At 55.5% G+C, this 16,534-nt stretch overlaps 1 protein-coding gene across 1 annotated transcript in view; it reads right to left on the bottom strand.

Annotated features, from left to right (window-relative positions):
* The window catches only part of EPHX1 (epoxide hydrolase 1), a 31,063-nt gene that overhangs the window by 697 nt on the left and 13,832 nt on the right, over positions 1–16,534 (bottom strand). The window contains exons 2-8 of the mRNA XM_045796813.2: positions 15,779–15,966; positions 13,556–13,736; positions 5,111–5,338; positions 4,462–4,591; positions 3,767–3,972; positions 2,652–2,760; positions 196–321 (exon numbers count right to left, since the gene is read on the bottom strand). Of these exons, the coding sequence (XP_045652769.2) occupies positions 196–321; positions 2,652–2,760; positions 3,767–3,972; positions 4,462–4,591; positions 5,111–5,338; positions 13,556–13,736; positions 15,779–15,961 (1,163 nt within the window). The 5' untranslated portion in view covers positions 15,962–15,966. The remainder of the gene's footprint in view (positions 1–195; positions 322–2,651; positions 2,761–3,766; positions 3,973–4,461; positions 4,592–5,110; positions 5,339–13,555; positions 13,737–15,778; positions 15,967–16,534) is intronic.

Raw genomic sequence — 16,534 nt, 5'->3', positions numbered from 1 at the left:
CTTTCCCTCCGAAGCCACCCGAGGGGCCGGATGTCCCAGAACCGCCCATGCCACACCAGGCCGGTGTCCCCTCGGTGAGCTGACTGCCACCGTGTTCTCATCCCAGGCACCCTGGGCACCCGGCAGGCCAGGCTGTACAGTCCCGCCGTCAGAGGTCCTCCCTGGGGGTCAAGCGCAGGTGCCCGCCAGACTCACCGGTCATGCTTGTGGGCCCTGAAGCCCTGGCCCAGGTTCTCCTTGTAGAAGCGCTGCGAGGAGGTGATGCTGCCCGTCGTCCAGTAGAGCATGACGTTGGTCAGCAGCTCGTCCAGCGAGAACTTCCTGCGGAAGCAGCCCCGGAAGGCCCTCAGTGCCTGGCCTCCCTCCCCTGCCCACTCTCCCGTGTCCATGCTACCCAGGCCTGCCTTCCCGCCTCCCTTCCGTCCCCTCTCCCCTGTCCCCCACTGCCCACCTCCACTTGCCTGCCCCCCATTCAGGTACAGGCTCCTCACTTCTGCAGCAGGAAGCCAGGGCTCCTCCCTGCTCCCCCGGCTGCGGCCCGGCCCGCTCACTGCCCCCAGAGCCCAGAGAAAGTCCTTTCCTCTGATGGATCCCTCCCTGGGCTCCAGATCGCGGTCCAGCACCAAGGGGGCACCTCCCATGCAGCATGTCCACGCCGGAAGTGGGCGCTGCATCTCTGCTGAGCCCCTGGCTGACACACAGGCACAGATCCAAGTGCGCCCACACACGCGTGCACACACGTCTGCACCCAAATCCACGTGGACACACACGTGCACACGTCCGTAATCCACACGCACATACACTCAGAGGCTTCCCTCCTCACTCCCTAGTTCCTGCTCCATGAAGGTGTCCCTGCAGTGTGGGGGGACAGCTACAGAGGCCTGCCTCCCCCGACCCTGCACTGAGCCCCACTGTCTCCCCTCCCCGCCCCCACTGTCCCCTCTGAGCCCTGGCTATCCTGCTCTCCCCTCCCCCGGGCTGACGTCACTGCCGCCTGAAGGGAGCTACACGTGGCCGCCCCCACTCGGCTCCCGGCTCTGCCGGTAAGTTTAGCGGATTCCTCGGAAGCCCATTTGCCCAAAATGGCCAATTTGCTGAATTTGCTTGTGTGCGTCCGCCGTTTGGCCATTTTATCCCCGGCACCACATTTTAACGAACATGAAACCCTAACCCCTGTCCCACTCCCAACGGGAGCAGCTCAGAGCCAGGGGGCCCAGCAGGGGCACCGACGTTAGACAGGAAAACACGAAGCATCTGTAAGGACAGAGGCTTCTCTGAAATGAGGGCTACATTCGTAAGGCATCTTCCCATTCAGAAATAACGCATTCCTTGGTCTCCAGCCACGGCGGTGCCGAGCAGGAGCAGAGAAAAAGCCAACCTCCCCTGAAATGCTCTTTTGATGACAGAATGGAAACCGGACGATGAGACGCGAACAGTCAGAATCAACATTTAAACCCCCGTGAACTGGCTTTTGGCGAGATGCCCAAGGGCTCCCATCTCCCCCCTGGGCTCTGATCACAGCTTGGAAACGACCACACCGGCCATCCCCGCCCTAGTGCAGTCAGTGATCTTTCTAGAACGCAGAGCTGAGCTCATCTGTGCCGTGTCCAGCTGCCGGTATTGGTCGGCAAGGAGCAGGGCCACCCCTTGCCAAAGAGCTGCTGGTGGAGCCCCGTCGCCCCTGGGTCCTGCCTGGTGTGGGGTGGGGAACGGATCCCAGCGTGAGGGCTTGTGCGTGGGCTCCCGGTCTGGCGCCTGCGCACCCGCCCCCGGCCTCGGCGAGTCAGCATTTCCAAGAGCACCTCTAGTTTCTATCGCTCCCACCCTTGCTTCTGCTCTTCTCTCTGCCTGAATTCTCTTCTTCCATCCTCTCCACTGGCAAACTCCTACTCAGCCTTCAAGGCCCAGATCCAATAGCATCTCCCTGTCCTTTCCCCTCCCTGTCCCATAGAAGGAGCAAATCCTCCCTTCTCTGGACTCGCACAGTCTTTCAGAGCTCCTTCGTCCAGTGCGTGTTTGTTGAGTGCCTACTGCATACCTGGCCGCCTTCTAGGTGCTGGGGCTAGAGCACGACCTAGACTCGGTCCCTGAACCCTAGGTGGGTGCCAGTCCCACCTCACCTCACCCCACCCCAGCAGTGTGTTGGGTGCTCTGTGTGCCCCGAAGCAATGACGAGGGGGATGGGTACTGGAGAAGCTGGGTCAGGGCTGACCCTGATGGAGCCTGAGTCAGTCCGGAGGCCCGGGATTCACACACTGAAGAGGCTCTGGCCTCTGAGGCTCCCCGCAGCTGCCTCTAGGCCTGGCTTCCCCAGGTCACCCTGTCAGCTGGCCACAATGCCCGGCTCTCGTGGGCTCGGGAGGGGGAGGCCCTGGCTGCTCCCGCCTCTTGGCCATAAAGGGGCGCACGCTGCCCTCTAGATCCGCTGGTCCGGGAGGCGGCTGTTCAGCAAACAGAGCACAGACATTCTCGAGCCCTGCGTCCTATTCCTGACCACTCCACACTGAGGCCTGGAGCGAGTCGCTGGGCCTCTCTGTGCCTCCACTTCCTCATCCGGAGGAACTGGGGCCGTGCTCCCCAGGGTGAGGATGTGAGAGGCGCCCCACAGTGGCTGGAACGTGCCGGCCAGGGGCTGGCAGGTGGCCTCTCACCTCTCCAGGCCTCCGTCCTCCAGGTCTCGGAACTCCGGGTTGGTCCAGGTGGAAAACTTCTCCAGGATATAGGCGGCCAGGCCCACGGGAGAGTCATTCAGAGCGCAGCCTGGGGTGGGAAGCAGCAGGGGAGGGACTCAGGCCTGGGACGAGCCAGTGGTCAGGGCCCTGTGTCGGGGCACAGCTGTGCCCTAACTGCTGGGGTGCTCATGCACCCCCATCTACTTAACCCTCAGCCTTGGAACTGGCATGTGAGAAAAGGGGGTAACACTGCCCCCCACTGCTTCCGGGGGTCCATTCACCACATGGGCAGCTTCCCATGTTTGGGGCGATTCAGATGAGAAATATGTATGAATGCTGTTTTTAAAAAGGTGGGGGGGCGCCTGGGTGGCACAGCGGTTAAGCGTCTGCCTTCAGCTCAGGGTGTGATCCCAGCGTTACGGGATCAAGCCCCACATCAGGCTCCTCCGCTATGAGCCTGCTTCTTCCTCTCCCACTCCCCCGACTGTGTTCCCTCTCTTGCTGGCTGTCTCTATCTCTGTCGAATAAATAAATAAAATCTTAAAAAAAAAATAAAAAATAAAAAAATAAAAAAAATAAAAAGGTGGGGTTTGGGGGCACCTGGCTGGCTCAGTCGGGGGAGCATGTAACTCTTGATCTTGGGGGCATGAGTTTGAGCCCCACCCTGGGTATAGAGAGGACTCAAATAAATTAAAAAACTAAAAAAAAAAAAAAAGTGGGGTTTTTAGTTTATATGCTCTGATTCGTGAAAAATAAACCACCTAAAAGTCCAAATTAGGGGAACAGCTCCAAATGAATATCGACCCCCTCCACCTCCCCCCCCCCCCAGTCCTGGAGCTGCCAGGCCCCCAGGCTCCCTCCTTGACTCAGGCTCAGGGTGCAGGGGTCAGGGGTCAAGGTCCCGGAATCAGCTCAAGCAGGTGTCTGGGACGTGCCGGCCATGCAACGCCTGACCTGTGCCCAGAACTGCAGCGTGACAAAGAGTTCGGGTCCCTCCTGGGAGGTTTTCATCCCGGAGCAGTGTGGCGGGGTGGGTGAGGCCCCCGGCCCGCGCCAGGCTGAACGGGAGGCCTGTGAGCCCGCCCCGCACTCACCCACGGTGTCAGGTTTGGTGCACTGAATGTGCATATAACCGCTCTCCCTCATCAAGCTGTAGAAAACCTTCTCCTTGAAGGGGCTCAGCAGCTCCACATCCCTCTGCGTGTAGCCGAAAAGCCTCGGGAAATGCCGTCCCAGGAGAAAGGTCAGGGTGCCGGGATTTAAAACGAAAGCCATGTTCAGATGCAGGCCTTTCACGTGACTGAGGGCAGAGAGCGGGTCCAGGTGAGGCTGGCGCAGGGCTGGGGGGAGGGGAGATGGGCAGGAGGCCGCGGGGCTGAGATGCACAGCGCCAGCCCTCTTGGAATCTGCCCCTCTGGGGTGGCCCCATGATGGGGAGGAGGGGGTTGGGGGGGGAAATACAGGGTTTCTAGAAAGCTCTGGTCTCTTCTGGGGCTTGGTCCACCAGAAAGGTCCACTGCCTGACTTTCCCCTCCTCTATCTGGCCCTCTCTGCCTGGGCACCTGGCCCAGAGTCCCCAACCCCACGTGACACCCGAGAGAGAGAGAATCCACGTCAAGGTGGCCCAGGCACAGCAGGGTGACGGGGGGCCCTCCCTCCCCTCCCCCAGGCCCACAGACATCCCGCCTGGGTGGCCCCTGGGAAGAGGACACTCCTAGACTCAGACCGCATGCCCAGGCGGACCCCCCTGCACGGATGGCTACCTCACTCCCCCAACAGGGACCCTCACCTGGGCACCATCTGGGCCATGTTGGTGCAGATCAGGGACCCCCAGTCCCCGCCCTGAATATAGAATTCTTGGAAGCCCAGCCGCAGCATCAGCTTATAAAAGATCCTGGCCGTGGCCACTGAATTCAGGCCTGGTTTGAAGGGGAAGGAGAACAGAATCAGAGAGAGGCCACTCCCTGGGTCCTCTTGGGCCCCCATGAAATTCCTCACCTCCCCCTCTTGCCCCAGGCTGGGGTGACAGCAGCTCACAGGAGGGGAGGAAGAGGCCTGGGGCTCCAGAGTGGTGTGGCCGGTGCCCAGCAGGCAGCGGGCCTGGCATCTGCGTGGCAGTCGGGGACGGTGAGGGGACGGCCTCGCAGCGAGGGCGCGGTGGGCTCGGGCCGGCACCAGCGAGGTTCTGGGGGCCCAGAGGTGGCCCTGCGCTGGGGCGGGGAGCTCGTGAGAGCGCAAGAGTCCAGGCCCCGAGGCTGGCACTGGCCGCGAAGGACCGCTGCTCTGCCCATCCCCCGCCTGCAGCACCCAGCAAAGCCCGAGAAGGGGCGCTGGCCATCTGGCCCCCCAGGCTCCGAGGGCAGCTGTCCTGGCTGTCTCCCCGCCTGTGGGAAGACCTGGCCCCCAGCAGCAGCCCCCCCCCCACCCCGCCACCGTACCCTTTTTGGAAGATGCCTCCGAGAAGCCGTAGCCAGGAATGCAAGGGCAGATGACTTCGAAAACATGCTCGTCGCTCAGGCCGTGCTTCCTGGGGTCAGTCAGGAGCGGGATGATCTTATAGAACTCGTAGAAGGAGCCGGGCCAGCCGTGCACCATCAGCAGGGGCTTCGGGGTGCAGCCGGATGGCGGCTGGGGCGGCTTCACGTGGATGAAGTGGATGTCCAGCCCTGGGGGACAGACAGAGTCAGCCCGCGGGGAGGGGAGAGGCCCCACAACGGGGGAGGCCCTCCGCGTGTCGGTCAGGCCCTGCGCCCCCCAGAGCCCGGGCAGCGGGTGCGGCACCCTCAGCGCCCCACGGTACTGAGCACAGCCGCGGCCACCGTGCTGGCCGCGTGCCCACTCGGTGCTCCAGCCGCACGGCCGCCCTGCAAGGGACAGACCGTGACCGTGCCCCCCACGCAGCGGAGCGTGAGCCCTGCGAGCCCGGGGCCGGGCTGCTCCAGCACTGCGGACTTCCCAGAGCCCAGAACAGGTCCCTGCTCCCAGAGGCCTCAGCGAACGCGGCTGAATAACGTGAGTCCCGGGGGAGGGGCGCCTGGCCGGCTCAGTCCCGCGAGCACACGACTCCTGATCTGGGGCTTGTAAGTTCGAGCCCCATGTCGGGTGTGGCGATCACTTAAATGTAAAACCTTCAAAAAAAAAGACTGAGGGGCGCCTGGGGGGCTCAGTTGGTTAAACGTCTGTCTTCAGCTCAGGTCATGATGCCGGGGTCCTGGGATCGAGTCCTGTGTCGGGCTCCCTGCTCAGCGGGGAATCTGCTTCTCCCTCTGCCTCTGCTCCCCCTGCTTGTGCTCTGTCTCTCTGACAAATAAAATCTTAAAAAAAAGAAAAAAAATATTTGGGGAAAAAAACTTCTGTATATTCAGCACTAGAGACTGTAATACACTGGCTGAAGATGACCGTGTAAATATGTATTTATTTAACATGTAAAACAGTACAGTGCCAAGTGGTAAAAGCAAGTTACCAAGTCAAATATCTCATTTTTGTAAGCCGTCATACGTGTGCGTATATGTACACTGCGTGTAAATGAACTCACACGTATATAAATTTTAAAGTCTGGAAGGATAGACCAAACACATAAAAAGTAGTTGTCTCCGAGCAATAAAATTTCAAGTGAATTTTTTCTGAAGATTTTATGTAGTTATTTGAGACACAGAGCACAAGTGGGGGGCGGTGGGGACAGAGGGAGAAGCAGACTCCCCACTGAGCAGGGAGCCTGACGCGGGGACTCGATCCCAGGACCCTGAGATGGTGACCTGAGCTGATGACAGACGCTTAACCGACTGAACCACCCAGGCGCCCCTGAATTATTTTCTTTTTTTTGTGTGTTTTCTGTATTTCCTAATTTTTCTACAAGGGATATAAATTCAAAGCATAACTTTTTTTAAGTGGAGACTCTTTTTTTTAAGGTCGAGTACTGGGCACTAGGAACGCATCCAGGCCGAGGGCGGGTGAATGGGCTCCAGGCCTCCCCGAGTCCCTCCTTCCCAGGCAAGTGGCCCGGAGAGCGCCTGGGTGTTCAAGGCAAACACAGCCCACGCTGCTGTCACATCTGCAGCCCGGCACCACCACCAGCTCACGTGCTGGTCGGTTATTAATTCATTACATCAATAATATATGTTTACTGTAAGAAACAGAAAATACAGATAAATCAAAAGGGGGAAAATCACACATTTATACCACTACCTGAAGAGAACATTGTGTTGTCTTTACAAATTTTTAAAAATAAATTTGTTATTTTGGAACAATTTTTTTAAGGGTTCCCTATGCTCAAGGTGGGGCTCGAACTCACAAGCCCAAGGTCAAGATTACCATGTTCGGGGCGCCTGGGTGGCTCAGTCGGTTAAGCGTCCGACTCTTGGTTTTGGCTCAGGCCTCGATCTCAAGGTGGAGCCTACTTAAAAAAAAAAAAAAGTCACATGCTCCATGGAGCCAGCCTGGCGCCCTGATTTTGGAACAACTTCAGAGTCATAGAAAAATAGTGAGGACAGTACAGGAAGTTCCCGTGAACCCACACCCAGTTTCCCGGTCATTAGCGGCTTACGTTACTCTGGGACATTTGTTACAAGCAATGAACCAGTACTGATACGTCAATAACTCCTCTCAAGTCCGTCATTTATTCAGATCTCCTTCGTTTTAGAAACATTTTTATTTTTAAAATTTTATGGTAGGAAGAACATTTAATCCTTCCTCTCAAATTGGCAAGCGTGACATCCGGCACCACCGACCGCAGGCATGTGTGGCCCGGCCAGTGTCTAGAACTTACTCAACTGGCATAACTGAGACTCTACACCCGTTACCGAGCGTCTCCCCGTCTCCCCACTTCTCGGCCCCCACAGTCCTCCTCTCTGCTTCTGTGAGCTGGACAGTTTGGGATCCCCTGTATGTGGTATCGTGCAGTATTTGTCCTTGTAGGACTGGCTTATTTCACGCAGCAGAATGTCCTCGAGGTTCGTCCGCGTGGTCACCTAGGGCAGGGTTTCCTTCTTTTTAAAGGCTGAATAACACTGGTGTCCACAGACCATGGAATATGGCTCAGATGTCCTGAGTTTTTACCTAACCACCTTTTCCTGTTCCAGCATCCCATCCAAGACCCCACATTACGTTCAGTTGTCATGTCTCCTTAGACTCCTCTGGACTCTGACAGTTCACCCTTTTTCTTAAGATTAGAGAGAGAGAGAGAGCGAGAGCACACAAGTGAGCGGGGGGGGAGGGGCAGAGAGAGAGGGAGAGAGAATCTCAAACTCTGAGCCGAGCGCAGAGCCCGACGCGGGGCTGGATCTCATGACCCCGAGATCACGACCTGAGCCAAAACCAAGAGTCAGATGCTCAACTGAGTGTGCCCCCCGGCCCCCCCCCCCCCGGTTCAGACTTTTTAAAAAGTACTCACGTATCGTAACTTTCTTCGAGCAAAAATAGGAGCCTACATACATTCTATTTTGGAGCCTTTTTGTGGGTCCCTCTACGTTGCTATATTCACTCCTGTTCTAGAGCTCATTTTGGAAGGTAACCTTCGTCCTTCGGAACACGCCGCACGATGTGAGATTTCTAACTCATACGCGTGTACGGCTGGGAGCCCCACGCACACTCACGCGTGCTGGCATGCACAGGTGGAGCTGTGCGTGCGAGCACGCGTGTGAGGGAAGCAGAAGCTGTCCCGGGGCAGGAACTGGAGGTCGGGGGGAAGGGCCGAGACCGAGGCTGCCTTTTCACCGTGTCCTTGTGTAGGTTTTGAATTTTAAATATTTAAATTTTAAAAACGAAGAAAAATGTTAAAAGCCCGTACTTCCTCATTTGTCCTACAGGGGGCTTCCCTTGGCAGAGGAAGCAAGCCCCCTTGCTCCCCCCACCGGGGTTTCCCAGCTTGTACGTGGTGCCCAGGAGCGGTCCAGGCCCAGGCTGTGGGCTCTGAACGGAGGAGCCAGGCTGGGCGCTGGGCCTGGTGGGTGGCGAGGGCGGCATTGAGGGGGGCTGTCAGGGCCCAGGGCCCGAGCCGGGACAGGGGCTGGACATGATGGGTAAAGGGCCGAGCTGGTTCTGGCCCTGAACCTCGGCCTCCCGGTGACTCAGCAATGCTGTCCTCTCTGCAGGGGTTGGGCTGGGCTGCCCTGAGGCCCCCGTAGGCCCTGCCCGCTTGGCTCCCAGACTCCGGGGCTAGAGACTGATCTCCAGAGGGAGGCCCCGGCCTCCTCCCAGGACAGGGAAGCAAATGCAGAGCCCAGAACACGGGGGGAGGGGTGGAGAGGACCCCAGAAAGGTCTGAGCATGAGGGACCCACGAGGACGGCAGCAGACGGAGGGAGGAGGGAGGCCTTCTGGACCACCCAGGCCAGGGACCAGGGACGAAGGTTCGCTGGGCCGGGGCCAGGCCGCCAGCCAGGGGAAGTGGCTGAGCCGCACATGGGTTCAGTCACAGCGGGCTGCGGTCCGGGATGCCTCGATGCCCGAAGTTGGCCCCTTTGGAGCGCCTGCAGCCGTGATGTCCAGGGGTAAGGCTTTCTCCAGCCTGCAGCCTCCACGAAGGGAACGGCCCCTTAGTGCCTCTTGCCTCTGGGTTTTTAAACGTGCTGTTTCCTCCTCCTGGACCACTTTCCCCACATAAGTGGCCAACTCCTATTCATCTTTGAAGTCTCAGCTTAGATGCCCCCTCCTCCAGGAAGCCTTCTGTCACACTCCCAGGTGGTGTGTGGGGCTCACAAAGCTCCCAGAACCTCCTCCCTCACAGAAACCCTTACCCTGTGCTGGGATGGTAAGCATCACCCCTGTGTGAAGGCAGGGACCCCCGTTGTCCGGCTGTGTCCCCAGCCCCGGCAGAAAGCCTGGGTCCAGGAGGTGCCCTGCCTGTCAGAATCTGCTAGAAGGCCAGGGAAGAGCTGGGGCAACAGAGTGACCCCAATCACCACGAGGAAGCCAGGCCATCTAGCACCAGCGACGCGAGAGGCAACCTTTGGACCTGGACGCACTTCGGCTTGGGTGAAGTGGTTAGATCCTCTTGTGAGGCTCGTGGCCAAGATGTCAAAGTCCCCTTTTGATGTATATGTAAAATTAGCCCTCGCCTTGTTAGAGTTACAAATTTAAAAACCTAGCTCTCTACTCTATTACGCCTTTGAGTTCAACTTACAAATATTCTTCTCTCTATATTGCTCACATTTTATTATGATTTTTTAAGATTATATTTTTAAGCCATCTCCACACCCAGTGTGGGGCTCGAACTCACGCCCCCCGAGATCCAGAGTCCCATGGCTCTACCGACTGAGCCAGCCGGGTGCCCCTTACGTATTTATTAATCGAAGCAATGTTGACGGTCCAGAGGCCTTGACGAATGGACGGCTGCATTTCTAAACTTGTATAAGGGCACCCTCTAAACATGGTGTCATTTCAATCTCCTTTTTAGGAACTTTTGTTGATCTGGCTGACCCATACGTCCCCCACGTACTTTAAGTAATTCTCAGAATTTTGATAGATTTATAACTATCCGAAATCCTTATAACTAAATCCTAAATCTTCTAACACCGCATTTAAACTCAGGAAGATTTTTACATAAAACCACAGATCAAAATCCATTACTCAGTTACGTATTCTAAACTAGAACGCCAAAGTTCTAGTCTTGTCCGTTACTTGGAAAGGCCAAATTCTCTGAAACATGATGAATGTTTACAATTCCAAAAATGGGGGGGGGTGTGCCTGGGTGGCTCAGTCGGTTCAGGGTCTGCCTTTGGCTCAGGTCGTGATCCCGGGGTCCTGGGATCAAGTCCCATGTTGGGCTCCCTGCTTAGAGGGGAGTCTGCTTCTCCCTCTCCCTCTGCTGCTTCCCCTGCTTATGCTCTCTCTCTCTCAAATAAATAAAACCTTAAAAAAAAAAAAAAAAGGAAAACCTGACACCTGCTGCAACACGGACGAACTTTGAGGACACGGTGCCGAATGCAGTAAGCCAGGCAGAAGGAGAAACATTCCACTCATATGAGGTACTTAGATACAGAATCCATACTTAAATTCAGAGACAGAAAGTAGAATGGTGGTTTCCAGAGGTGAGGGAAAGGGGAGAAAAGGGAATTACTGTTTAATGGGGACAGAGTTTCAGTTTTGCAAAATAAAAAAGTTCTGAAGATGGATGTGGTGACGGCTGCATGAGGATATAAATGTGCTGAATGCCACTGAGCCGGGTAGTACACTTGACAATAGTCAAAGTGGTCAATTTTCTGTTATGTAGGTTTTACCATAATTAAAAATAAATACATTTTTAAAAAGTACAGTATGAGCTTGAATTTCCTAACATTTCTAATATGCTTTTTTAAGATTTTATTTTTTATATCATTATTTTTAAAGATTTTAAGTAATCTCTACACCCCACGTGGGGCTCGAACCCACAACCCTGCAGATCAAGAGGCATGTGCCCCACCGACCACGCCAGCCAGGTGCCCCAACATTTGTTTGATTCTAAATCTTTCTGGGGTTAAGATATGCTTTTCCAACAGACAACAGACCAATGGAACAGAACTGAGAGCCCGGAAATAAACCCAGGCATATCCAGTCATCTAATCTTTGGCGAGGGAGCCAAGAACACTCAATGAGAGAAGACGGTCTCTTCAATCAATGGCGCCGGGATAACTAGATAGTCACATGGAAAAGAATGAAGCTGGACCCCTACCTCACACCGCTCACGAAAATTTACTCGAAATGTATCAAAGACTTAAATGAAAGACCCAAAACCACGAAACTCCCAGAAGGAAACACAGACACAAAGCTCCCCCGATGTAGGTCCTGGTGGTGGTTTCTTGCATGGGACACCTAAGCTCAAGCAACTAAAACAAAACAAAAGGTAAGTTGGGGGCGCCTGGGGGGCTCAGTTGAGTGTCCGACTCTTGATTTTGTCTCAGGTCATGATCTCAGGGTCATGAGATGGAGGCCGCACTGGGCTCCACGCTGGGTCTAGAGCCTGCTTGAGAGTCTCTCTCCCGCTGCCCCTCCCACCCCGCGCTGTGCATTCTCTCAAAAAATAAATAAACAAGTGGGACAACATCAAGCTAAAAAGCTTCTGCACAGCAAAGGAAACCATCCACAACGTGAAAAGACAACCTGTGGAGTGGGAAAACGTAAGTGCAAACCGTAAATGTGATAAGGGGTTCATCTCCAAAATACAGAAAGAACTCCTACAACTCAGTAGCAGATAAACCGCCCAATTAAAACATGGGCAAAGGACCCGAACAGACACTTGTCCAGAGAGACATCCAGACAGCCAACAGACACATGAAAAAATGCTCAGCATCACTCACCATCAGGGACATGCAAATCGAAACCACAATGAGCTACCACCTCACACCTGTCATCGTGGCTAAAATCAGCAACACAGGAAATAACAGGTGTTGGCGAGGATGCGGAGCAAGGGGACCCTTGTGCTCTGCTGCTGGGATTGTAAATGGGGGCAGCCCCTGTGGAGGAGTATGGAGGTTCCATGAAAAATGAAAAACAGAATGACCATATGGTCCAGCAACTCATTTTGGGGTGTGTGTGTTTGTGTATAATGAAAACACTCATTCAAAAAGATATCTGCACCCCACGGTCACTGCCGCGTTATTAGCAGTAGCCACGACACGTCTACGGATGGAAGAACGGATACAGACGTCGTGGTACGTATGTGCACAGTGGAATACTATTCAGCCATAGAAAACCGAGGAGATCTACCACTCGTGACAACATGATGTCCTCCTTACGCTAAGTGAAATATGCCAGAAAGAGAAAGGCAACTACCGCCGGATCTCATTGATATGTGGGATCTAAAACAAAAATGAAAAACAAACTCAGAAAAAGAGATCAGGGGCGCCTGGGTGGCACAGAGGTTAAGCGTCTGCCTTCGGCTCAGGGCGTGATCCCGGCGTTATGGGATCGAGCCCCACATCAGGCTCTTCCACTATGAGCCTGTTTCTTCCTCTCCCACTCCCCCTGCTTGTGTTCCCTCTCTCGCTGGCTGTCTCTATCTCTGTCGAATAAATAAATAAAATCTTTAAAAAAAAAAAAAGAAAAGAAAAGAAAAAGAGATCAGACGCGTGGTTACCAGAGGGGGGTGGGGGCAGGAGAGCTGGAGGAAGGGGGCCAGGGGTCCAAACCCCAGGTGCAAGGTAAGGAAGCACGGGGGGTGTCGCACAGCTGCTGCTGCGGGGGGACATGGAGGGAAGTTAGAATCCAGAGCTCTCGCCGCAAGGAGGAAAGTGTTTTCCTTTTTTTTTTTTTTTGTATCTGTACGAGAAGCTGGATGTTAGCAGACCCTCCCACGGTGATCATTTCACAACAGATCTAAAATCAAACCATCTCGCCATACGCCTTAAACTTACACCGCGTGATGGGTCTCAATTATTGCTCAAACTGGGGAAAAAATGCTTTTGCACTGAGGAAACTGTTCCCTCAGGCCAAATGACCTTGAGGGGACCTTGCCAAGACAATCCGAGAGGCGCCTTTCCTCCAGGTGAAGCTATGGGACAACCCACCACCCAGGGGCGAACACGAGGTCGAGAGCTGCAGACAGGGCAATATTTTGTAGGACTTTGTCTGATGGGCCAAGCACCCTGAGCAGACACGGTGCCCCAACTCCAAAGCCTCGGGAGGGGCTGAGCTGCCCGAGACGGCGGCAGGCCCAGGCCTCCGCCCCCTCCTCTCAAGGCTGGTCCATCACTGGGCCCGATTCTGCATTTCTTTGGCTTTTAAATTATTTATGTGTTTTCCTGTCTTGCTCGAAGGCCCCCTGGATTTGTGGGGATTTGGCATTCTTTCTGCCCCAAAGACGTGACCCCACAAATACATCTGGAGGACCGGTATCTGGACTCCAAGTTGGGTCTAAGTCACGAGCCGCTCCCACGACCTCCCTCTCCAGCTGCAGTTGTGCAAACGTACCTTCAATCTTAGTCTTGAAGTGCGGGTACCGGTTGAGAATTTCCACCTGCTTCTTCCAGTCAAAGTCATTCCGCCAGTAAGAAAGGACTTTGCTCAGGTACTTGGAGTTGAAGCCAAAATGGAAGCGCACGTCCTCCAGAGGCGGGGTCAGACGGACGCTGTCGATCCTCCGGTGTAAGTCCTGGAGAAAACGCGGGACCCCGGGGAGACAGGGGTTGGGGGGTGCAGAGCACAAGGCAGGTTTGTCTCCAGAAGACAGAGCGAAACCTGCCCCCGCAAGACCGTGTGACAGGAGAGGCAGAGCCTCGTCCCACCGGAGGATGAGGAGGCCGCCGGTCTGCACACGTGCGTCCTGGGCTGTCGGGTCGACCCCGGGAGGAACCTCCTCGTTTCCCACAACAGCGGCTGTTCCCAAAGCCTACGTTCTTCAGTCTTTAAAATCAGAGAGCGAGCAGTGCCCATGCACTTGCAACGGGGAAGGACAGAGGGAGAGAGACTCTCAAGCAGGCTCCCCGCTGAGCACAGAGCCCGATGCGGGGCTCGATCCCAGGACCCCGAGTTCGTGACTCGAGCTGAAACCAAGAGTCGACCGCTGAGCCGACGGAGCCCTGCTATGTTCTTCACCTTTAACTTCGTTTGCTTCTCCTCTTTGTTTTTAATCATATGAAAAATCCACGTTTATCTAGGCTTACACATGGCAGGGACTGGCAGACCTTTTTTGTCAGAGGCCCGACAGTAATTGTTTTAGGCTTTTCAAACTGCCCCTGGTCCACTCTGTCCTTGGAGCATGGAAGGAGCCACAGGCAAGACGGGGACGAATGGACACGGCTGTGTTCCAATAAAACTTTGTTTACGGGCTGAAATCTGCATGCCGTGTAATTTTCACAGGTCACGAGACAGTGTTCTTTTTTGGATTGTTTTCAGCCGTTCAAAGATGTAAAAACTATTCTCAGCGTGGGGGCTGTATAAACAGGGGGCAGGACTGAGTTGTCCCACGGCTGTGGCTTGCAGACTATGAGACTCAGCACCGAGTGAAAGACCAGGAGAGAAGGCGCGAGCCTAACGGTGAGCATGGGGCTAGGACGCCCGTGTCGGCTCTTGGGGCCTCCCAAGTGTTCCCTCCTCGGACAGGGTCCTCCCGAGCGCTCCAGGCACCCAGGTTTTGGATGTTTTAGACTCTGAACTCAGAACCCACGAGAAGCGTGTTATCCTCAGGGCCCAGCCTCTGTCCTGAATAGCGGGGCAGCGTCAGTCCTACCCAAGGAGCCTCAGCCCGGTTTCTCTTGGGTGCAGCCCGCTGCTTTCTATAGAAATCACACGTTTTATTGGCACGTCCTATGGCGTCTACCCTTCCTAAGCCCCCCGTTACCTTACCTCCATTCCTTCTCTCAATTATGGGACTGTGAGCTAATGGCAGGAAGGGCCTCTCTCCTCTCCGGGCACCCAGGACGGCTCCTGCATACAGCAGGTGCTCCAATATGCACAGAACAAGAGCAAGAACGGGCAGGGACATCCCAGGTCCCACTCACCTTCCTGGCCTAGCAGCCCACCTCGCTGGGCATGGCCCCCTAACTCCAGCGTGGGGAGGGGCACAAGCTCTGGAGCTGGGACAGACTCCAGTCTGAATCCTGCTTATTATCTCAGTCACCTGGAGTAAACTGCTTTGCCTCTGAGCTTCAATTTCTGCATCTGTAGAGGGAACGACAGTCCTCACCCTACAGGGTCACTGCAGGGACTGAAAGTGACCACAAACACCTACCACATAGCTGGCACATAATTAATACTCACCCTGCGGCAGTTTCTCTGTACCTGACTGTTTGAGGTCACCATGGCCTCGTCTCTCACTCAGGACCTCCACCTGGGCCCTGATGAGAACCCCCTGGCTTTCTCCTGCAAGCTCACTCCCAGGATTTCATGGGGGCGCAAAGGAGGAGAAAGCGGCTGCTTTCCATGATCTTCGATGCACATGCCCGGGGCCAGCTGGCACCCCCCCTCACCTGGGCACTGCTGGGCCTTGGGCAGGGGAAGAAGGAGAATGACTGAGGAGGAAGGAGTGGGCAGAGCGGGCGGGCTGGGCATGTCTCTCTCTGCACCTGCCCAGTGGGAGAAAAGCAGAGGGAAACCCGCTCCCCAGGCCCGTCCCAGCCCCAGCCTCATGGGAACCACAGAAGGGCCCCCGCCGCCCTCCCCTCTGCTCAGCCCCGCCTGCTTCGATCTCCTTACCTCGATCTCCTCCTCGGAAGTCTCCACCTTGAAAGGGCGGATGCTCTCGTCCTCAGCGGTGGCGGGCCTGGCCCCGGGCCCCCACCACCCATCTTCAAGAGGCAGCGTTTCCTCCTTGTTCTGGGAAACAAACCAGTAGATGACAAAGCCCAGCACAGACGTGAGGAGAATTTCCAGCCACATGGTTCCTGCAAGAGCGAGCAGCGTCCGTCAGCCGCAGAGACCCCCGGCCACACCTCGACCCCCCCCCCACCGCCGGAGACGCTGAATGCCCACCCGCTCTCCCACCCACCTGGCCCTTGACGTCATGTACTTTTTTTTTTTTTTTAATTTTTAAGTAAGTACCACGCCCAGCGCGGGGCCCAAAGCAGGGCTCAAACTCATGACCCTGAGATCAAGACCTGAGCTGAGATTAAGAGTCAGACCCTTAACCGACTGAGCCCCCCAGGAGCCCCAGACTTCATATACTTCTGACCGAAAAAAAGAATATAAGCACCCGGAAGAACTGGAAACCAAGAGAAAAAGAGTCATCTGTATTCCTCCTGAGCTATGAAATTCATTCTTCGAATTGGAAAAGTATGAATGCAGGGCGGCTTCTCCACAGCCCTGGGTGTGGGGGCTGCCCTTCCGTGGCCTCGTGGTTCTCTGAGGGGCCTTCTTCAGCTCTGGAAGCTTCTCTCCACCCTTGTGAGTGCCCCCCCACCCCAGGAGTGCTGGGCTCTGGAGGCCCTGCCCCTTGCTATCGCCCAGAGGGAC

Source organism: Ursus americanus, chromosome 2, assembly GCF_024610735.1.
Source record: "Ursus americanus isolate L20-20 chromosome 2, mUrsAme1.1.p, whole genome shotgun sequence".
Taxonomy (NCBI): domain Eukaryota; kingdom Metazoa; phylum Chordata; class Mammalia; order Carnivora; family Ursidae; genus Ursus; species Ursus americanus.
This window is presented reverse-complemented; position numbering and strand designations above follow the sequence as displayed.